Source organism: Callospermophilus lateralis, chromosome 9 (genome assembly GCF_048772815.1).
Source record: "Callospermophilus lateralis isolate mCalLat2 chromosome 9, mCalLat2.hap1, whole genome shotgun sequence".
NCBI lineage: Eukaryota > Metazoa > Chordata > Mammalia > Rodentia > Sciuridae > Callospermophilus > Callospermophilus lateralis.
The window spans coordinates 61,352,052-61,376,152 of NC_135313.1; the positions used below are offsets into that span (position 1 = coordinate 61,352,052).

The 24,101-nt window shown below is 37.7% G+C and overlaps 1 protein-coding gene across 1 annotated transcript; it reads right to left on the reverse strand.

Annotated features, from left to right (window-relative positions):
* Positions 1 to 489: 489 nt before the first annotated feature.
* On the reverse strand, positions 490 to 22,552 carry Dhrs9 (dehydrogenase/reductase 9). The gene is made up of 5 exons (XM_076866080.1): positions 22,435 to 22,552; positions 11,618 to 11,986; positions 9,703 to 9,961; positions 6,478 to 6,641; positions 490 to 1,893 (listed from the first exon to the last, which is right to left on the reverse strand). Exons 2-5 carry the CDS (start codon positions 11,928 to 11,930, stop codon positions 1,670 to 1,672), a joined length of 960 nt encoding a protein of 319 aa, XP_076722195.1. The 5' UTR covers positions 11,931 to 11,986; positions 22,435 to 22,552; the 3' UTR covers positions 490 to 1,669.
* Positions 22,553 to 24,101: the final 1,549 nt, after the last annotated feature.

Consider the following 24,101-nt stretch of genomic DNA (forward strand, 5'->3'; position numbering starts at 1 on the left):
CTGGGAGGTCTGGAAAGTCAGGGAACAGCATGTCACAAATTTTAAGGCACTGAAGTGAAGCCAAGAGCTAGGAATTCAAGATCAGAAGAAAGGGCCATGGAAAACAATGTTGGTGAATTTCAGCTCCAAGGATAGGTGGTAAGGTGGTTAACTGAAACCAGGAGAAATCAGAAATCTATAGATGAAGAGTCTCTGAGCAAGAACCAAGCTGGGGATGACTTCACAGGTAGATGGTAATGAGAGTTCAGCCAATTTTGAGAATTCTTCTATCTCATTCTTGCTGTGATTTTTTTTTATGCAAAAAATGAGCCCATCTTCCCCTCAAAATTATGACTTATATGTTCAGGTGGACTGACACCAATTGGTAATTGTATTTTTCAGTAGTTACTATGTTGTAAACTTAAAAAAGGAAGAAATTATCACATGTGTAAATGTTTATAGAAAGGTGAATGAAATGAATAGAATCACTGATACCTTTAAATGGTCATGTTAAAGCAGATGTTAAATATATATATTTTTTATAATAAGCATTTGCACTTTTCCCTGGTCCTTTCACACCATATTATTCTGCAAAAAATGTTGAATTCTGCCACTCCAGTCCAGGCTTCTTCATGTAAACATTCAACAAGTGGTACTGGGAATGAAATCTGGGAAACATCCGTTTAAGGAACAATTTCTTCTGGGTGTGGTGCTGGCCCATAATCAACCCAACTTAGAACCATGGGTATAGCAAGATGCTATCACATCGTCACTGAAGGCTGAAGAGCCTTTCACTTTAGTTCTGTCTTCTTGGGCTTTAGAGATGCCTAAAAGGCAGGACTTCCAACCATCTCTCAGGTGTAAGTTGTACCAGATATTCTGGTTCTTGTTATTTTGACAATTACCAGAATAAACATGAATATCCTATATTTTTCTCCTTTGGAGTGGTTGTTTACTTTGCAATCCCCACTTCCACCAGAAAGCTGTGTGCATCAATGATCACAGTGGCCTTCAGTAGGCTGTCCATCTTTTATGTCTCCTTCTTGAACAGGAAGAGTTATCCTGCAGTCTCCCACTCTACATATTCATTTTTTTGCAGCTTCTTATTTCCTTTCCTCTCTTCTTCATCTTTTCTACTTGTGGGTCTACCTACTGCTTTTCTGTTGCCCTTTACTTATACCAATGTCACATAATGCTTTCTCTCTCCCCCTTTCTGGTTCCCATCCAACCTTATGAGAGCTGAGTTCCAGTCCTTCAGTCTTATTTTCAGCAAATCACAGAATATTTTTAACCCACTTATGAAAGCATTCTGGTTACCTTAGTATTGATAGGAGATAGTACTTGGCAATCAGGATTATTCAATAAGCATGGGGAAGGATTATTCAATATTCAATAAGGTATACATCATTTGGAGGAAGTCTTCCAATTTTTCTTATATTCTACCCAGCAGGCAAAGCCTCAGGACTGTTTTTGCCTATGTGATGTGCCATCTCTATCCTTCTTGTCAAAGAAGGCATGAGAAGGAACCCTGAGACACTACTGATGATGGTAAGACTCCTTCTTTTCTATAAACAAGCCTGGTCTAAATGAGTCCAGGTTGGATTAGGTAAGGAACGGGATTGAAAAGTAGATGTGTCCTTGAATTTGGCTAATCTCATAGCTGGGGGACAGGTATCTGTGATCAGCTGAGTCACACGGCTTTGGGATTAGCCAGCTGTACTTTCTCTTTTAACAATAAAAAGTCTTGCAAAACTGCTGGCATGTGAGAAAGAGGGATCCAAAAAGTCTTGGCATCTTTCCCAGCAGCATAGCGAGTCTTTGGAAAGAGACTTGTCAGAGCATGGTCCATGCACTCTACCACCAGAGAGAGGTCCAAATTCACCCAGGTTGTAGTGCTTTTCAGCTTGTCTAGACCTATAAAAAGAGACAAAAGCACACTTATTCTTCAGAAGAGGAAGAGCAGAGTGGGAGGCTAGGGGACAAGGTGGAGGTTGTATGTGAAGGAATTTATTTTGAATTTATTATTACAATTGAGACCCACTCTGATTGTTTTCTACTTAGTCTTCAGAAAAAGATGCTACAGTGCTTTCTTTATATCAGGGCTCTCTAAATAGGGCAGACAGCAGAATTGCTTGGAGAGCTTACAAATATTCAGATTTCTGAGTTCCTGAGTCAGTAGGTACTTGCATTTCAAACAAATCTCCAAGGGGTGCTAATGTTGCTAGTCCAAGGACTGAACTTTGAAGACTACTGCTCTAAAGCAATGGGGAAAGATACTGTATATCATGAAGCTCCTGACCCTAAGAAGCCATGGGTTTGATTATTAATTTGTTTTAAGGGAGTGCTGTGTTTATAGGAAATGTAGGTGTCCACGTGTGCTTGGGCACACGTGTTATGAGAGAGTGCACTCGCATGCTTCCCCAATCTATAATTCTATGTACAAAGAGCAATTTATTCCATAAATGTCCCTAATCAGGAAGCTCAAGTATCATGGTTCTCAGGCAAGTGAAATACTTGTGTGATGGGCTAAGACATCTTTAGAGAGACAGGTATTTGATGAGGGCTTGCTAATGGTTTGGAGCCTCAGGCTTTCATTGTGAAGAGTGAATATTCACATGCAGAGAAATTAAATTGGATTCTTCTCTCATACAATATAAAAAGCAACTCAAATTGGATTAAAGAGTTAGATGTACCACCTGAAGCTGAAAAATTTTTACTAGAAGAAAATATGGGGGAAAAAAGCTTCTCGTCTTTGGTCTGGGCAAAGATTTTTTTTAGACATGACCCCCAAAACACAGATAACCATGCAAAAATATAGTTGGAATTACATCAAATGAAAAATCTTCCTAACAGCAAAGGAAACAGTCAAAACAATGAAGAGACAACTTATGGAATGGGAAATTTACTTGCAAACCATACATCTGATAAGGGAATAATATCCAAAATATAAAAGGAACTAAAAAACCTTAATCGCAAGAAAATGAATAACTTGATTTACAAAATGGAAAAGGAACCAGGCACAATGGCACATGCCTGTAATCCCAGGGATTTAGCAGTCCGAGGCAGAAAGATTGCAAGATCAAAGTCAGCCTCAGCAACTTAGCAAGATCCTGTCTCAAAATAATTAAAAAAAAAAAAAAAAAAAAAAAAAAAAAAAAAGGGCTGGGGATGTAGCTCAGTAGGAGAGAACCTCTGGGTTCTATCCCTAGCACTGCAAAATAAAATAAAAGAAAAGAAAATTTAGAATAAATAAATAAATAAATGGAATAGGATCTAAATAGACATTTCTAAAAAGAAGACATACAAATGGCCAACAGGCATGTTAAAAAAATATATGACCATATCACTAGTCATCAGAGAAATATAAATTCAAACCATAATGACATATCATACCTGTTAAAATGACTGTTATGAAAAGACAAGAGATAACAAACATTGATGAAAGTGTGGAGAAAGGGGAACTCTTGCACATTGTTGGGGAAATGTAACTTAGTATAGTCATTATGGAAAACAGTATGGAGGTTTCTCAAAGAATTCTAAGTACCATATGATTCTCATATACTTTTAAAACATACCCGAGTTGTCTTCTCAAGGGAAAATTTATGAATTTAGATTTTTTTTATAACTTTAGTGCCAACTAAATACAAATTGTTTAAAGAATCCAATAAGTCTTAAATTAATGATTATTTGAGATTTCTACCACCTTAGCCAGGAAAATGAAGAAAATTAGCTTCAAATGTATGGCCTATTTTGGGTCTGTGGATATGGTCGATGTGTAGGTCCAGACTTGGAAAAACTTAAAAATAACCAGCATAAAACTGGGCTAATGCTTTTTGATATATCTTGGTATAGAAGATTTAAATGTTTCCAACACAAAGAAATGATAGATATTGGAAATAATCAGTATACTAATTACCCCGATCTGATCATTTCACTTTGTATACATGTACTGAAATATCACACGGTGCCCCATAAATAAGTATCAATTATAATGTGTCAATTAAAAAAAAGATAGCTTGAAATGGAATTTGGTGATGTACTCATAGGCATTTAAAAAGTATAAGTGTCCATTTCAAACATGGAAAGGCTTTTAAAGGAGGGATTTTTTTTTCTGAAGTATTAAATCTGAAGGATTAAGTTTATTCTTACACTGAACCTGCATAGAAACTTGGGTCAGTATGTGAGAAATAGAGCCTTTAATGTCTTTGAATCAAAACAATTAGATTCAAAACAATTTTGACTCAAACTGTGAGGTTTGTCAACTAAACATTATATATATATATATACATGTATATATATATATACATGTATATATCTGTCTGTATGTGTGTGTATATATATATATATATATATATACACACACATCCATACACACAGACATATATATATATCAGACATATACATATATTTTATGGAATACATACATATTTACCATTATTTATTTATTTTTTAATTTTAATTTTTTTTAAATTTAATTTTATTTTTTTCATCTTTCATACATTTGATTCAAGTGAGTTATGCACTTCCATTTTTACCCCAAATACAAATTGCAGAATCACATCAGTTACACATTCACAATGTTTACATAATGCCATATTAGTGACTGTTGTATTCTGCTGCCTTTCCTATCCCCTACTATCCCCCCTCCCCTCCCCTCCCATCTTCCCTCTCTAAGTTAATTTTTTTAACTTTGTAGTGCTGGGAATTGAACCCAGTGGTTTTCTATTATATATATATATATCATATATATGAGATATATATGTAAATATATAATATATATCTATATATTTATAATTCATTATATTTATATAGCTTTGATATATAATTTATATATTTTCATATATATGTGATATATATGATAGATAAATATATATATGAAAAATATATAAATTATATATCAAGACTATATGTAAAAATATATAACTTATATATAACTTATATGAAACTTATATATAAAATATATAAATATATGTAAATTATATAGTAAGAAAAATATATAAATTACATATCAAGAAAAATATATAAACTATATATCAAGACTATATATATATATATATATATTTATAGTGTGTGTGTGTGTGTATGTGTGAGTGTGCATGTGCTGTGGAGGGGTGGGGATCTGGGGGAGTCAGTCATGTTAAAAACTTCTCCAGGTGGATATGACTTGGCTCTGGCAGGATCACAGTTTGGAGGGATAGAGTGACACATGGAGACAGGAATCTGTTGAACTTGAAGCAGGAGCTCAGGAATAGCAAGCAAATCTTAACAGGGAGTCTGAGGCGGAAGGGGAATACTGATACAGGAAATACGATCCAATTCCTTAGTTTCTTGTTCACACCGTATAGCAGTGTCCAAAAATACATGGCAGAGTGGGGCTGCTGGGTTCAAATCTAGCTTTTCCACTTCTAGCTGTGCAATTTTAGGTAAGTTACTTTTCTATGCCTCTATTTCCAAAAACTGGGGGGAAAATAAACCTGATAGTATCTACTTCATCAAGTTTGTTTGGGGATTATAAATGAAAGAGTCCACGTAAAGCACTTAGAATGGTTACAGAGTAGGTAGTAAATGTTCGCTGTGTTAGTCATTATTACATAATCTTTATTATTATTCTTCCTCCTTGACTCAGTCTTTTGACTTCGGTTACCTTTCCTTCCATTTCCTCCTTTATGTGTTCCTGCTCCATAAAACTTCCACCCAAATAATTCCTTCCTGTTTTGCAGGCCTGACTCAAACCTGATCTTTCCCAAGAAACGCTCTTTTCCTGGTCTGAACTCTGTGAGCAACTAGAGGCCATACCATTTTGCACCTCTTCTGCACCTCGGGTCACATCTAAGGAGGACCAATTTTCCTGTGTGCTGTAGAGCCTCATTTGATTACTTTTTATTGTCAACTAGATGCTAAGCTAGTTGGGGGTCAGAGTCTGAACCTTCCTTGAACAACGCTGTGTGGGGCTGGGGATGTGGCTCAAGTGGTAGCGCGCTCGCCTGGCATGCATGCGGGCCAGGTTCGATCCTCAGCATCACATACAAACAAAGATGTTGTGTCTGCCGAAAACTAAAAAATAAATATTAAAAAAAAACCCAAAACAATGCTGTGTGAGTGGTGTTTAACAGAAGGGGAGGTGTGTGCAGAGATGAAGATCATGGGTTGTAGGGCCAGCCTGCCTAGTCCTGGTATGACCAGGAGGCACTGCCTCGCTCTGGGGAGGACGCTCAGCCTTTCCAAGCCTCTGCTTACTATTCTAGCAGCTTTTCTGAGGAGTAAATGATATAATTCATTAGGCACTTATAGTGCCTGGCATTTAGCAATTGCTCAGTTAATGTTCATTGATCCTCAGAGAAGTAGAGAGGACACGAATGAACAGAGATCCTGATCCGTATTTAAGATCCCTGTTGGTGTGTTACTGCGGGAACCTTGGTTCTCCACTTGTGTTTGAGCCTCCTTCAGGCTGCCTAAAACAACGAATCCCAGAGGACACTGGCTCACCCAGAAACTCACTTTTTTCAATGTAACCTTCTCCATATTGTTCTTTGATGTCTGGAGACAGATGTTTCCAAATGGCAAGCTTTTTTTCAGTTGCCTTTATTGGATCTGACAATTCTGTTTTGAAGAATCCTGGTTCAATACATGAGACGTGCACGCCAAAAACTTTCATATCCCGTCTGTGAAAAGAACAGGTGAAAATGTTTTTTTATTTTATTGTTATTTTAAAAAATTATTTGTTGTCTCTCTCTCTCTCTCTCTCTCTCTCTCTCTCTCTCTCTCTCTTTCCTAGTGCCAAGGACTGAGCCCAAGGCTCACATACTAGGCAAGCATTCTACCACTGAACTACATCTTTAGCCCTTATTTTATATTATTATTATATTTTTAAGTGTTTAATCCAAATTTATTTGGGGAATGTATTCTATATGAGTGACTATTTTCTCATGCATCTTTTCATAGAATATCAGAATTGGGTGCACTGGGAAGAAGTATTTCCATTCTACCCTCTCATTTCAAATAAGGAAACTGAAGCTCATGGTGAAGGGGGAGCTGGTTAATGGCAAAAGAGAAAAGGGATCTGGGTGGGACCCCTCAGCCCCACATCCGTCCAGGGTTCCTCTCCTGAAGCCATACCCTCCTCATTAAATTGTTGAGATCTTGGTTAAGACTGTTCCCTTTCCACACTCAAAATACCTTCTGGGAAAATGGACTGATGACTGGCCTGGATGGACAAGTTTACCTCCATCTTAGGAATGTGATAGATGGCAGCACAAAAGTAAAGGACACAAAGTGATGATCCCTGCTGTGCCCAGCTGAGCCCTCTGCTGCTGAGCAAGGCCTTTCATCCCATCACCACAGAAAACCAGAAGTCTGCTCATGTACTGGACATCAAGGTTTTAGAGGAATCATGCCCCCCTTCCTTTCTTCTCTCTCTCTCTTTCTCTGTCTATTTCTTCCTTCCTTCTGTTATTCTTTCTATTGTTTCAACAGATGGGATCTTGCTATGTTGTCCAGGCTGGCCCTGAACTCTTGGGTTCAAGAGTAGCTGGGACTACAGGTGCATGCCATCACACCTGGTTCACCCCTTCTTTTAAAGTAAAACAATGTATTGCAAACCAGTGCATGAATAATCATTTCCTAAATTTGATATGTATATGTTTCCACCAGAAATATATAACGAGTTTTACAGAAATCCTCACCAAAGGTTTCTTAAAGCTCTCTTTGTGAACTTAAAATGTGACTTAATTTATTTTAGATTCTGCCTTCTAGCAACGTAGCTATTGTACAGTTTGAAATATATTTTGCTAAAAATGCAAATTAGTTTCACCTTGGATGATCTAGAAAAATATATTACTTACATTAAAGTGGAAAAGTTTATTTTCCATTTCATTGTATTTATTCACCTGTCGTCTGATCTCCATCAGATCATGGAAGTAGCAGCTCCAAGATAGGGTTTGGGAAGGCTTATCTCCCTACCCACTCATGAAAATAGCATACAATTTAGGGTTATGCCACCCAACTAAGCTTACTAGGTAAGTAAGATCAGTATGATATTACTAATGCTTTCAGGGAAAATAAGGCTCCAGAATGCCCCAATCCTCTTTCAATTGTGCTGTTGCCCCTAAGCCTTACTATGTTATAGATATTCTGGAACTGCTGTGGCCCGCAGGCATAATATCAAATACTAGTTCTAGGACTCATAAAGAAATAAACACCTGTGATTGGTTGTTTTCAGGCAAAAATATAGCTGCATTGAAAATTCCAAGAACATTTCAGTTGAAACATCTTTTTAAAAGTAAGGAAATACCTAAATATACTAAAATTTTATAATCCTGCTACTTGCAAAGTGGAACCAAAGGTCAACCAAGGAGAGTAACAGGTTCTCTGTGATCTTGCTGCTCCCAGTGCGATCGCTGAGCCATGGCAATACTTGAGAGCTCCTTAGAAAAGCACAATCTCAGCCCCCATCCCAGACCTGTTCAATCAAAATCTGCATCTTAATAAGATCCCCAAGTGATTCAAATTCACATGAATGTTTTGGAGGAATTGCTCCAACGTTATTGTGTTTATTTCCTGGGAGAGTCACACTTGGCAATCAGATGTGATGGAAAAATGGAGTCGTTCTATCTTTAGTAATCTCGACAGATCTCTGAGCTCCATGGTATAGATCATGAACTCTAACATACATCTTCAACAGATAATCGAATAAGCAAATGGATGAATTGATGGAAAGATAATATTTAATTTTAGATTTGATATTTTCTCTTATCTATTGGCACCATTTGGTTAAATATCATCCAACTGGTTTGCCAGTGGCTTTCTCCATCCTGCCAGCACCATGTCCTGAGAGGTGGACCTGCATCAGCTATGCATACTCTGGCTCCCAGCGGGCACAGTAGATTAGAAGTGCGAGTGGGAGATCAGAAGCAAGAGGAGGCAAGGTAAGGCTGGTGGTACCAACACTGGTAATACCATCCCTTAATGGAAGCTGACAACCTCTGAGTCTCCAGGTTCTAAAAACTTCCCTGTCTCATTGTCCCTACAATCCTATGGATAGAAATGCCTCTGTTGTCATCAGCCTGCAGGTACTAACTACACTATTGTCTGGGATTTTTCTACATGCTTTTCATATGTTTGTGAATAGTTCCTTAAACAAACTCTGTTCCTTTGACTCTATCTTAATATGCCTCCATTCTCTGCCAGAACCTTGACTGAAAGAACTACTTGCGCTTTAGGGCTTTGAACTGATAATGAAAGGTTCTGGGTCCAGGTAGGATGGATTAAGCACACTTCCTCCGTGTTTCTCTTACTGAATGCTGCTACAAAGCTTGGGTAGGGTGCATTGAGTAGCCATTTAAGAACTGATACTTTTCTACAGAAGGTTTAAGTAAGATGGTACTGTTGTGTCTGTAACATACAGTAAGAGCAATGGAGAGAGCTATACTGATTTATGCTTTGTCTAATTTCCTATTTGATAAACTGACCTCCTGAGTATAAATTCACCACCACAATCAATATCATGCATTAATGCAAGAAGTAAAAAAAAAAATCAAATCTCAGTTCTACCACTTATTTAGTTGGATGACCTTGGGCAAGTTAGCTAATCTCTCTGAGTTTCAGTGGTATGGCCTATAAAGTGGAAATAATTTAAAGTACTAAATAGAGTGTCTGGTCCATACTAAGCAATGAATGAATGTTACCAGGTATTATTTCCTAGTAAGCCAATTAGTTTGCTTTTACCTTAAGCAGTCATTGAAGCCTTCCACTCCATATTTGGATGGAGTATAGCCCCCTCCACCAAAAGCAAGCCGACCTCCAATGCTGGAGACATTGACAATCCTCCCTCGAGCTTTTTTGAGCAAGGGAAGCATATTTAAAGTCACATCGATGAGTCCAAACAGGTTCACTTCAATAGGTTCTCTGTAGTCTTCCACTGTCAGCCAGTCGGTGGGAGCCAGCACACCAAGAACACCAGCATTGTTGATGAGACCCCAGAGACCTAGAGCCCAGAGGGAAGAAAGGAGATATGGTAGAAGGTGGCGTTCACATGGAGTCTTGGATGGAAATGCAGCCTCTGTTTTACACAATGGTGCCATTTCCTCCTTGTAGATATATTGCTGCTGTGAAATATTTTGCAGTTTGTAGAAGTGATAGCAGAGAGAGTTGGAGAATAAATTCAAATAATTGAAGTTCTTTTACTGAAATTCAGTTTCAGTGTTATTCTGTTTCTGATTCTGAATGTCAGATAATGATACTTTTTGAGTGAGACTTTCTGCATTTTCATCTCATATGTAGAGTAAATAGGTCTATTCCCCCCACCCACCCCACCTGCCTTGCTAAATGGCAAAGTCAGAGAATATTTATAAAATGTTCTATATGGATAGAGTGAAATCAATCCACCTCATATTTATTTTTGGTGAAAAAAATCTAATCACTCACTGGGCTTTTTTTATGATGGGAAATATTTAATATTGCTAAAGGTATTTGGAATTCAAGCATTAAAAATTATCTGGAGCCTTATCAAATCATTACGTTAGTACTTCAGAGTCTCAGATATATGATGAAGATATAATTGAGAAAAATACATACATTTTTTTTTCTTTGTAGACCCCAATATCTTCTTCCATGAAAATATTTGAAATGCTGGACAAAGCTGATTAAAACCTTCTAGTTTAGAAAGCAGCCATCTTCCCCCCAAAACAAATGCCGAATCTTTTCTCTGATATAAGGAGGCTGACTCATAGTGGGGTAGGGAGAGGGAGCATGGGAGGAATAGATGAACTCTAGATAGGGCAGAGGGGTGGGAGGGGAAGGGAGGGGGCAGGGGATTAGCAAGGATGGTGGAATGTGATGGACATCATTATCCAAAGTACATGTATGAAGACAAGAATTGGGCATCAATATACTTTATATACAAACAGAGATATGGAACATTGTGGTATATTTGTGTAATAAGAATTATAATGCAAAACAAAACAAAACAAAGTACGTGTATAAAGGCACGAATTGGTGTGAACATACTCTATATACAAAGATGAAAAATTGTACTCTATATGTGTAATAAGAATTGTAATGCATTCTGCTGTTGTGTATTTAAAAAAAATAAAATCAATAAAACAAACAAACAAATAAAGCAGCCATCTTAGCAGAATCTACTGCAGAATGAGTGTCCAAGGGCTCAGTACTCCACCAGGACTATGTAAGATTCTAACTCACAGTCTCAGGCCCTTACCTACCTCATCCACTGAAAATGTGTGAACTCTGGAGCATTCTGTAGTGAAAAGTGGGTGTCAGCTATTCAGAAGATGAATTGGGTCTGCTTCCATATTCTCCTGTAGATTTCACTCCAGTCTCTTTGCTATGTATATGGATGGAGTAACATTTCATTGCAGAATACCAGGGAAAGTCAGTACCTTCATCTCTATTCTAAATTGACCCACTGTGACAAAAGACTGAGTGTAATTTGGTTGGTGTCTCTATTGTCTGCAGACAGCTTGCAACTTGGAACTACCCAGATGCTTTCCTGAGGTTAGAGAAGTGCACAGCTGGTATTTAGGAGACATTTTATTGAAAATCCAGTTAAAATCTGAACACATTTTATTTTTCTTTAGTTAATTCCCTATATCCCTCCCCTCCCCACCCGCATGTCTCTCACCTTTTTCCCCAACATGGTTCTTCACCCACTGGGCAGTCCTCTTGACATTCTTGGGATCAGTTACATCCAGAAGCACTGTATGAAGTCTCTCTGAGGTTTCTGCCTTCAAAGCTGTCGACCCTGATTCAGTCAGACAGGCAGCAATTACACGAAATCCTTTTTTATCAAAAGTTCTGGCTGCCAAGTTTCCAAAGCCTGAGTCGCACCCAGTGATGAAAATATACTTATCGGTGATGTCTGCAATCTTCAGTTGTCCTTTATAATTCCATAGAAAAGCACAGAGGATTAGGAGGGCTAGTACCCCCAAAAGCATTTTTTTTCCTATGTGATGAGGTACTCCTTTCTTGTATCACAAAAGAGGATGGTATCCTAAAGGTTTAAAATTAGAAAGAAAATTCAAATTAGAACCACCGAAGTATCATAACCCAGGCTTGATGAACTGGAGATATTTTAGTTCACTTGAATAGGTAAATACAAAATTAAAAAATAATACTTCTCATTTGGTTGTTTGTTGGGAAGATGGCCATTTAAAGAATAAATTGCTTCTTGAAGGTAGTACAAAAACTATCCAAGTAGAATTCAGAGAAATTAAATGGGAGTCAGAAAGGGAGACTCCCCGGCAGAGCTGACACAGGTCATAGGTAGATATGGTTGATTGGAGTTGTGTGGGACAGTGACATTAATTTGACTTGTGAACTCATCCATCAGAAAGATAGATTCTTACCGTAAAACCTTACTTATTGTCACTTTGTGAAATTCAAGCAAAACAGGGTCAAATCTATTAGAAAGTATAGTTCAGTCTTACTTGTTCTAGTAGACTCCTGATTTTTAGACTGTCAGGAAAATGAGAGCATTTTACTGTTGTCACTAAGAGAACACTCTCAACGTGGTTTCCATTTTCTTATTTTAAATAGGTTCATGTTAGCCTTCAACTCAGCTTTGAGAGTATTACAGCTCAATGCTGAGAATATTAATTTGGCAGAAGAAGGAGATGAATAGGAAGAGGTTGGGAGAGAACTGTTGGCCCATGTACAGTATTCCAACCCACTATTCCAAATACTCAGATTTCATCCTCTTTGGACACCAGCCTGCTATGAAAAAACAAAACAAAAAATCCCCCCAAACTCTCACATATACGGAAGACAAAGTGAAGCAAATAGATATTATAAAACCAAGGCTTTGACCATAAGTGGCATAGAATCTTTTGGGAAATTCATTTTGTCAGGGCTGGGAGCAGACGGGGAGGCCTACCATCAAACAAGAGGAGACTGCCCTTCCCTTTCCACAGAAGCCTGTGCCAGCATGTCCCCTCAGCTTATGCCAACTCTTACCATGGACAGTGGTGCCTGGGGAAGAGTCAGAGGAGGAAGTGGCCAACAGTCAAAGGACAGGCTTCCCTTGCTGCCTCAGGTCTAAGTGTAGCATGGAGGCCCAGCCCTCCCAATGCACAGCCGTGAGACAGCCCTAGGGAAGGAGATCACCCATGCCCACCACACAGGCACACCTGTGTAGGCTTCTTACCCCAGGGAGGGAAGAGAGCCATAGGACGTAGGGGAAGACCTTATTTCTTCCCCAAATGACCAAGAGAGTTTCCTGCTGTTTCCAGGCAGTATCTTTGCCCCTGATTTTGACCCTCCCTTAGAATCTAGAGGACCCTGAGTGCCTCAAAGAGGACAATCAATAGGCTTGAGTTGAAGTTCAGACCTTGTAGATGCTTCTGGAATCATGGCTGTTCATGGACACTGTGCTCAGAAAGCAGCTGTGGAGCCAAGCAATTTTATTAATGTTGGACATTGTTTTCTTACAATATTTTCTGGTTTTTCCTTTGAACCCTTTAAAATATTTTCTCTGCATATAAAATCAACTTATATTCATGGTGAAAAAAAAGTGCAGGAAAAAAGAAGATAGTAACAGTTATCACGTTTGACTCTTAATATTTTGGTGCATTTAACTCCGGTTTATTTTCTATATATGTATTTACTGTATATGTAAAAATTCTCTCTTCCTAATGAGAAATATAATAATTATACATATAGATAGAATTTTATCACACACAACACACACACACACACTACATATCTATCACTGTATAAGAAACACAGTATTTCAGGTACAAAAAAAAAAAAAAAAACTCCATGTAATATATATTTACTTCTTAAGGAGAGTTTGAACACTCTGTTTTCAGTTTTTGTCCTAACAGAGCTAGAGCTTAAAAAAGAGAAAGTTGAAAGAATTGCTCTTTGAAAAATATTAAGCCAGAGAAACACATTAAAAATATGTTAGGTTTGAGGAAAACAGTTGATTCTTGAGGTACAGCTGTGAGGAAGGCAGGTTCTGTTCCTGGGCATGAGGGTGGATTATGAGCCTTAAGGCCTTGAATTCAGGTGGATGGATGACTTGGTCATCTGTGAAAACTTCTTAGGCAAATGGCTTTCACAGACCCATGAGAGGGTCATGGATAGAACTCAGGGGTCTGTCCACTTGGATGGCACAAGATTCCATTTTACTTTCTCTACACTGTGCCTGAAAATTAGCACACCTTTAAATTATGAAAGTAACAACAAACCACAGTAGTATTTGTAGTACCTGTGACTTTGTTACAGTAGAGATCACAAATATCTTTATGTCACATTGTTATTATTAGAGTTATCTCAAAATATGACTTATGCTCATCACCACTTCAAAATTATGGTGAGCATCATTTCTTCTACTATTATACTGTCACTTCATGTGTTAATTAAAGAAAAAATTTAATTATTTTGGATGTATTTCAGTATAGTAGGTTCCTTTGTAGCTCTATGCATTTTACTTCATGTATTAAAAATTATTCACACTTAAAAGGTAGCTATGGTGAGATAAACCCACATAAATGTAGTTATCTCATACTAGACAAAGGTGCCATAAACATACATTGGAGAAAAGAAAGCCTCTTCAACAAATAGTGTTGGGAAAACTGGAAATCCATATGTAACAAAATAAAATTAGACCCCTGTCTCTCACCCTGCACAAAACTCAACTCAAAGTGGATTAAGGAAACCCCAAGCCTACTAGAAGAAAAAGAAGTCCCAAATCTCTATGGTGTTAGCTTAGGAATTGACTTCCTCAACAAGAAGTAAAGCACAACAAGTAAAATCAAGGATCAATAAATTGGGTGGTATCAAACTAAAAAGCTGCTTCAAAGCAAAGGAAAACAATCAAGAATGTGAAGAGAGAGCATAAAGAGAAAATCTTTGCCACCTGCACCTTGGATACAGCATTAATCTCCAAGATATATAAAGAACTCTGAAAGCTTAATTCCAAAAAATCAAATAACCCAATCAATAAATTGGGAAAGAAATTGAACAGACACTTCACAGAAGAAGAAATACAAATGGTCAACAAATATATGAAAAAATGTTCAACATCTCTAGCAATTAGAGAAATACCAATTAAAACTTCACTGAGATTTCATCTCACTCCAGTCAGAATTTCAATTATCAAGAATACAAATAACAATAAATGTTGGGATGTGGGGAAAAAGGTAACCTCATACATTGCTGGTGGGACTGCAAATTGGTGCAACCACTCTGGAAAGCAGTATGAAGATTCCTCAGAAAACTTGGACCACCATTTGACCCAGTTATCTCACTCCTCGACATATACCCAAAGGACTCAAAATCAGCATAATATAGTGACATGTCCACATCAATGTGTATAGTAGCTCAATTCACAGTAGCTAATCTATGGAACAAATCTAGTCCTTCAACAGATGAATGAATAAAGAAACTGTGGTATATATATACAATGGAATATTACTGAGCTATAAGGAAGAATAAAATTATGGCATCTGCTGGTAAATGGATGGAACTGGAGACTATCATGCTAAGTGAAATAAACCAATTCCCAAAAAACAAAATCCGAATGTTCTCTCTGATAGGTGGATGCTAACACACAATAAGGGGGTCTGGGAGGGAAGAATAGAAGTTCATTGGATTAGATAAAGGGAAATGAAGGGAAGGAAAGGGGATAAGAATAGGAAAGACAGTAGAATGAATCAGACATAACTTTCCTATGTTCACATATATGAATACATGACCAGTGTAACTCCATATCATGTACAACCACAAGAATGGGATCCTAATTAGAATAAGTCATATTCTATGTATGTATAATATGTCAAAATACATTATACTGTTATGTATATCTAAAAAGAACAAATAATAAAGGTAGCTGTGATAATGACAATCACATAAATCCAGATTTCCTAGAACATATTCCATTGTGTGTGTATACTTACATTTACAATTTAACAGGAACAAATTATATCCCATAAAGTCCATGCCTTTACCATAACATGAAAACAGACAATCCTGAAATTTAAAATTGATGGATTGAGAAAGTAGGCAAATATATAATGGATAAGGGAGGCCAGGTTTCATATTGTCAGAAAGAGGAGTTGCAAATGTGGAAAGGGAGAGGCTGGAATGGACCTGGTGGAATTGGATTAGAGTTGGAAGACTCAGTAAGAACTCATGGCTTTTAATATGAGTCCGTAGATACTGAAATAGATAAATAGCTTTCAAAGTCTACCTGATGAACTATAAGCAATGAAACTCTACTAGCAACAAACCAACCAAGGGCTCTGGCCCTGAGATTTAAGTATTATATTCATAATTGTTGGAGAAGCTAATATCAGGGTTGGGCTGGAAAAGTACAAAATGAACCCAGAATATCTCATGCCAGAAAGTGAAAAAGTGCTCAAAGAATGTTGAACGTATCAAAAGTACATTGGAACCAGTTGGAAGAGGCTCCCCCCGAAAGCATGAGACAATGTGAGCATCAAAACAAATACTGATGATAACAGATCATAACTCACTGAATGTGATATGAAAGCATGAGTTCATTATGATGTACAACAATAAACAAATAGATGGGGAAAAGAAAAAGCTTTTCTTTAGACTGAATATGCCAGCTAATAAATGTCAAAGGAATGATGCAATTTGAAAATCAACATTTGGCAATGATGTAGTAACAACTGTTTCAGGCAAGAATGATCAACAGATTTTAAAACTACGGAGTGAAATTTGGACAACAGACAACAATTAGAGAATCTTGAAGAATGCCACCCAAAGATACTCACTAATTAAAAAGAGAACAATAGTGATTTCACAGTGGAAAAAAAAATCTGAGAGCTGTCACGTTAACCAAGTGATGAAGATGAATATTACTAGTTATGGGGCAAATCCACTGTACCTCTCATTTCGACATAATAGAAAGAACATAGCAGTACTTCTGTGCTTCACTCAAAGATAATTGTGCACAGGGAATCATCTTCCAATTCCCCCCAAAATGAGCCTATGATCTTCAAAACATCAAAGTCCTGAAGAATGGGAAAGAAAGACCAAGAACTTTCATATTCAAGGAGCCTACAGGTAAGACAACCAAGGGTGCTAACACATGCCCATGGACAAGAAAAAATTTTTTTCTTTTTCCAGAAAGAACATTATTGGGTCATTATTAGGCCCTAATGTTATAAGGTTGTATTATTTATGAAGTTTGAACAACCCTTTTTATATTTTATTTTGAGAGACAGGATATCGCTAAATTGCTTAGGGCCTTGCTAAATTGCTAAGGCTGACTTTGAACTTGCAATTCTCCTGCCTCAGCCTCCCAAGTGCTAGGATTACAGGTGTGAGCCATCATGCCCAGATCCCTTCCTCATCTTTTCAACCTTTTCATTCCCTAAATAAACACATTTCCCTTGATGAGAAGCAGAGAGGAGATTTTTTAATTAAGGATGGACTCCCAATAAAATGTGTTGTCCTTATCAGGTGTACCTCTGGGTTGAGGGTCATTACAGAGGGTGGTGTCTCAGCCTGTAGCCTGAATCCTAGGGATTGCTAATGCTGACCTCAATTTTGCAAAGTCTGTCCTTACTTCAAATATTTTTGTCTCTAAATGCTAGTTCCTCAGTCTCTAAATTTCACATTTTTCTAGGTCATCGAGCTAAGTGAACTACAAACCAAACACATTTTCGACATCTCCTGGTTATTTTTGTCAAAATATCACCTCTGAGCAGTGGTCTGAACTCTGACCTGTAACAGGAGCTGATAGATGGCCAATTGGTTCATTGACCACTGAGAAGTAAATGAGTAACTGTAAGTAACAGGGCTGCCTCAGCCACACTCTGCTAACTCTGGTCATCTCCACAAGGTTCCTTGGCCACAACCATTCAGACACTGACCTCAGTTGATAGTTTATCTGGTATGTCTTCCAATGAATCTCACAACAAACTGTTTAGTAAAAGTACAAGTCCCTTGGGATCAAACCAGTAGAGCTGTGCTTAGGAGCCCACACCCCAGACGAGGCAGGTGGAGGTTCAGTCTTCTTACCGATGATTAGAGAGCCCTTGAACAAATTGCTCATCATCTCTGTGTCTCCACTTTTCTGTTGATAAAATGGGGACATAGTGCTTACCTTGGAGAGTACCTGGATACTAATGTGACAATGTCAGCTACACAGAAAGAGCCCTGTGATTATTGGGCAGGATCAATCACTTTCACTTTCTGAGGGACATTTTCCATATGTCCCTTATTTCCAGGCATGCGCTTCTCAACTTCAGTACTCTTGCTATTTTGGATCACATGATTAGTGGTGGTGGGGTCTGGTGTGGGGTCTATCCTGTGTATTGTAGCACATTTAGCACCATCTCTGGCCTCTATCCACTAGATGCCAGTAGCACTTCTCCCTCACAACTGAAAAATGTCTATAGACATTGCTAAATGTCCCTTGGGGGACAAAATCACCACCCTCATTGAAAATCACTGGTCAGGAGCTTCCTTGTCTTAGAGATCCAGAACTTTCCAGAATTACTTCCTTGGAAACTTTGTCATTGGTTCCTTGGTATTATCTCATGGATGAGAGTTTATTATTTTATGAGAGTTTATTATTTTATAACTTTAACAATAAAGTTTTGTTACTTACAAAGAATTACTCATATTCTGCTGCTGCAAGCATTAATTTCTATGATTTTTTAAAAATGTCTTTTTCTCAGCAAGAGGGAAGGGGGCAGTGAACAAATTATGTATTTGATTTGTGAATTCAAAAATTACTACCAGCATTTATGAGGAATGGATTCTGATTATTTTGAGTTTGGGCCATTCCAGGCTCCCCTGGGATGCCCTTCAGCTGGGTGGTCAGTTGACTCTACAGACTGTAGAATATGCCCCTTGGAAATCCCTGGTCCTTGGTATTCCCAGTATGTTAAGTGGAATAAGGTTGAAAGTAATGGTTTACTGAGTGCTTAATATGTTCTAGGCCCCCTGCTAGGATCTACAGATATTCATTTCACTCACAGCTCATGACAAAAATCTTTAATTTTATAGATAAGGACACATTCAGTGGGATAATTGGCTCAAGATACAATCACTGTGGTGACTCTGGGACTGATATAGTCCAGACTCTTCTGGTTCTCCTACTGACATCTGCATTCCCACTCAACTCTAGGGCCCTAGGTGTATATGCACTGCCTGGACTCTCCAGTGCCTGTGTGATTCTTGGCCTTAGGCTCATGTCCTTTAAATGTTGCTGCAGGAAAAAAGGAAGGAAGGGAGAAAGAAGGATATCTCCACTCTGGCTCCGAGGTTCTCATCATAACTGAATCAATCTTTGTGATCTCTGAATTGTCAGGGTAAAAGGGTAAGGTAATTATAATAGTAAAATATTCCCACTTCCAATGCTGAATGAGTTTAAAAAGTTTTGAGACCCATTCATGTAATTTTTATCTCATGTAATCATCAAAATATTTCTGGTATAGGGCAGATATCAAGGTCACCCACTAACATGGCTGGAACTAAAACTTCAATCTCGAAACTCTTAAACTTGTTAGGAGAGAGAACAACTGCAAACCTTATCACTTTATGGGAGGAATAAAAACATTTCATCAAAAATTATCTACTATGCCACAATGATGCAGAAGAAACCAGAAAGGAGAACTAGTTTTCTATTTCCATGCAGAGTGCTTAAATAGGAACTGCCTGTCAGCAGCTATAGGAAAATATTGCATTTGATTGCTGTCCTTGCTTACTTCTGCTTCTTTTAAGTTTATCTTTCTGGGTTTATTTTCCTAGTAAAAAACTTAAAATTCTTTGATATCACTTCTCTTATTTACAAATTTACAAGTAAGAGAAGTGGTTTAAAAAAATGGACATTAATATTTTAGTGGTGTTGTGAGATACACTTTTTATAAAAACGTGGAGTTCTTTCTAGATATATCTTCTCAGACCACTTGATTTTACTTCCATTTAACTCCACAAAGCAATACTAAAACTAGTCAGTCATATTGAGGAGTTTGTTCAATCTTTATTTACTTTGAATTTGTTGCAATTGTGGCCTAACTCGAACCAACAGCTGAATTGTTTACCAAAATAAATCAAACAGAGAGTTATTTAGCAACAGCTTTCTGGAATGTTTCTGTCTGGGGATTCTCTTACACAGGTTTTCTTTATATTCACTGAAGAGGAACAGGTATGCTTCTTTTATATTTAAATATCATAAGCCTTAACTTACACAGACTTCCTTTTACCTTTTATTGAAATAAAAACTCCTGTTACCTTTTGGAGACTTCTATTGCACATTTCTTTAAGAAAAATGTATATTGGAGCCTAATGACACAAACTATATATATAAAGTCATAATTAAAGATAATTAAAGAATTATGTTTTTGTGAAAAAGAATATTCAAATAAGGTACCCAGAGTCTGAAAACAAAACTTGAGTCAAGGCATCCTACATGAAATGTGCTTACATTAAGCAGCAAATTTTTTTTGGGGGGGGGAGGTGGGGAAGAGTAGCAGGGATTGAACCCAGGGTTTTTTGTGTTTTTTTTTTTTTTAACATTTATTTTGTTTATTTTTATGTGATGCTGAGGATTGAACCCAGTACCTCATACATGGCAAGTGCTCTACTGCTCAACCCCAACCCCAGCTTGAACCCAGGTTTTCTTTTAACCACTAAGCCACATCCCCAGACCTTTTCATTCATTTTTTTGGACAGGGTCTTGCTAAGTGTCTCACTTAGGAAGCCTTGAACTTGAGATCTTCCTGTCTCAGTCTCTTCAACCACTGGGATTACAGGCATACACCACTGTGCCCTGCAGCAAATGTGTTTTTGAGGATCTGATTAAAGTAAATAGCAACATGGATGATGCTGGTGAAATTCCCTCTCTCAATGGGTGAAGTCTCTGCTCTTAAGGCAGTTATGTTCTTCTGAGTCTTGATTCCCCTGAGGATGTAGGCATGCCTCCTACTCTGTCTGTGCTTTGAGTAGTGGGACAGTGATGTGGAGAAGCATGCTTGTCTACTTACTTCCTCTGCAGATTCATTCACAGACCTCCTAGGAGTGCAGCTGTTATTCCTCCAGCTGGTTGGGAAGACCTGCTGGGGTTCTATTTGCGTTTTTAGTTCTAAGGATTGAAGTGTCTCTGATTTTCTTTTCCTTTTCCCAAAATTTCTCAATTTGCCATAATCCCTATAATTATTGATTAATTATTAATTGATTAGTTATCCCTAATACTTGCTAGTTTTATTTTGCTAATATGCTTTCTAACAGTACAGGCAGGATAAACATTATTGTTAAAATCATAGGTACTTTATTTATAGACACTGAATTTAATAACTGCAAACTGGAATGGATTATATATTGTGTAGTATTATAACTTGTCAAAGAAACTTTCAAAGTTTAGACTACAGAGAAGATGTATGTAAAGATGCAGGGAGAGTCTTCAACCATTCAGGATATTTCTTTTAGCTACATTTATCTTTGAGTAAAAGAAAAGGGTAGAGTTTTTTTCACACTGTCCCTTAAGAAAGTAACATTTGTTGTAAGGATTTCAAAACCAATTCCCATTTTCCTCATTTGAAATGTATGAGGCAAGTTTTTTTTTTTCCCCTTGTATTAAAACATTGAGATTTGTTTTTTAAAATTGGACACCCTTTTCAAATCTCAACATATCTGATACAACATTTAACTTTCATCTAATGCAGCATCAAGCCAAGAATATTTTTAGAACATCTAATGGATATGCCAAGGAATACCAAGATAAAAAGCACAGTCTCTGCCCTTGGGCTAATAGTGTAGTGGGACATTTTAGAGTTATTTGTACAACTCTAAATTGAATGTTTCTACTTAAACTTTGTCTCCACTGCCAAATATCAAATAATTGAAAAAGAGAGTCATACCACTGGTTCATAAAATAGAGAGTACATATCTGTTCAGGTCTTTTAATGTCATAATGTCATCCCAGGATCCAGGGAGCAACTGTGCACTGTCAGGAATTTCCTTGTTTATTTCTAATTATTTTGCTCATTCAGCAAAGAGAGAGTGTGTGTGTTCAAGTAAACTGACATTTGATAATATTAGTAAAGCAAGTGGATCAACAGATGAGACCTGCAGCTGGTAGCAAATCTATTTCTTCAGTAAGAAATTCATCTAAGATTCATATCCTTTTTGGAGTCCCTCTCTCTCCAGTTTCCCATTAATCATAAGATTCACAGTAGGTCTAAAATAGGCACACAGAGAATAACAAGAGGTAAATTTAATTTTGAGTTGAGGGCACTAAAGGACATCTGAAGAGAGGCCTGGAGTTTAAGGTGGGATCCTGTGGCCCACTGAGACCATTTCTGAGCGATGGGCTTGGCTCCTGTCACTGCCTTCTAACATGCTGTATTAGAGAAAAACAGCAACACTGGACCACAGCCTGAGAGACAACTTGATTCATTCAAGGGAAAATTAAAGACTTGATAGATGCAGCAATAAACGACAAAACTCATCACCAGTTACCTTACTGCAGTTGAATCTGGAGGCAGGTGTTGTTGGTGACTTGCTTAGGCGACTGCAGTCTTCCTGCTGTGCACAAGGAAGGAAGTGCACCCTGACCAAGCTGATCCTCCTGAGGTGCCTGGGCTTCCGTCGAAATAGAGCACCTACATGTGTGTGAGGAGTCCCAGTTCTCTCTGTGAGTCACACCCATTGTGACGCTGATGGATGACTAAGTCTCTTCTCAATGGATGAGGGAAGCCAAGAAGCTGTAGGTCACGTGTTTCCAAAAGAACTAGAGTATTCTTGATAAATTAAATATTGCTGCTTATAGAAAGAAACTTAAAAAAAAAAAAAAAGACTGGTACTATTCTCTTCCCTGGGATCAAATACTGTAGCTGAAATAATGTGATAAGGAAGCATTGTGTAATCTGCCTGGTATATTGTGTTAATAATTTAATTTTTAAATTATGATTATTGTTCTTGATTGAGGTGTTTTCCTTCCTGTTTGCATGCCTTTGACTATAGAGTATTCCTTTCCTCCTAACAGAGTAAGCTGGAGCAATCCGTCTCTAATGATTCTATTTTTTTTTAAACATTGGTGAGCAAGGAGATCAGAACAATTTAATGAAACAAGATTTTGGAATTATTCATGCTTCCTAATTTGTATTATAAGGTATAGTAATGACAGCATACTGACATGGTGTCTGGTACTGAGACTCTTGAGGACAGGAAAGAGGTGGACTGTTTCAGAGCTGGCCACAGGGGACCTAGCATAGCCCTTGGGTTGCAATGGAAAGTGTTGAGGCTGCAGGTATTGAGGGGACTAGGCAGAGCTCACCCTCCTTTGAGCCTGCCAGACCTCTCCTGTTTTAGTCACACAGGCAGGCAAAACTCCACTGATTTTTAAAAAAAATTTCTATTTCCTTTTATGCTAGTTTAATGCTATATTCCTCAGATATATTTTATATGCCTGTATAAAATATAGATACAATGCTGTATTCCCAGGCTCTGTGTTCCTTTTTCAAAAACTACAGTTTTTTATTAGCTGGAGTGAGCATACGAAAGGACTTGTCTAGATGGAGTCTAAATATTACTTTCACCCTTTAAATTAAATGGGAGGCATGTGCTTTTTTTTTTTTTCTGCAAAAGAACAACAACAACAACAAAAAAAACAAAAACAAGACTAAAATATACTCAGACAAACATTTAGAGTGTTTCCCCCCCACCCACTCAAGAATTCACAGTCAAAGCAAGACTTAAATATGATCCTCAGAGAAATTCACATGGACTGAAATATCCACATGGAAAGCTATAAATAAGAAATGCCAGGTCCCCTCCTGTGAGCAGGTTGTTGTAACTGAAAGGTGAAGAGAACCTCAGGCAACCTGGGTGGTCCAGAGGCAAAAGGATAAAGTGAAGGTTATAGCAACTGGAAGTTTTACTTACTTGACAACCCTGCCCGGTATAGTTCCCTTCATCCACGGGTCCTGTTCAGGTTAATGGAATCTTATGTTAGCAGCACCTTATCCAGGTTGTAACCACATCCACATTTAAACTCACATCTGAAGTACTGTTTTCTTCTCTCCTAACCCTTCAGTATGCAACATTTGAAGATGCTACTTTGTTCAGAACCTTCCTTCTATTAGACCTCTGGTTATCAAAGGTGATGAATACCAGCTATCAGTATA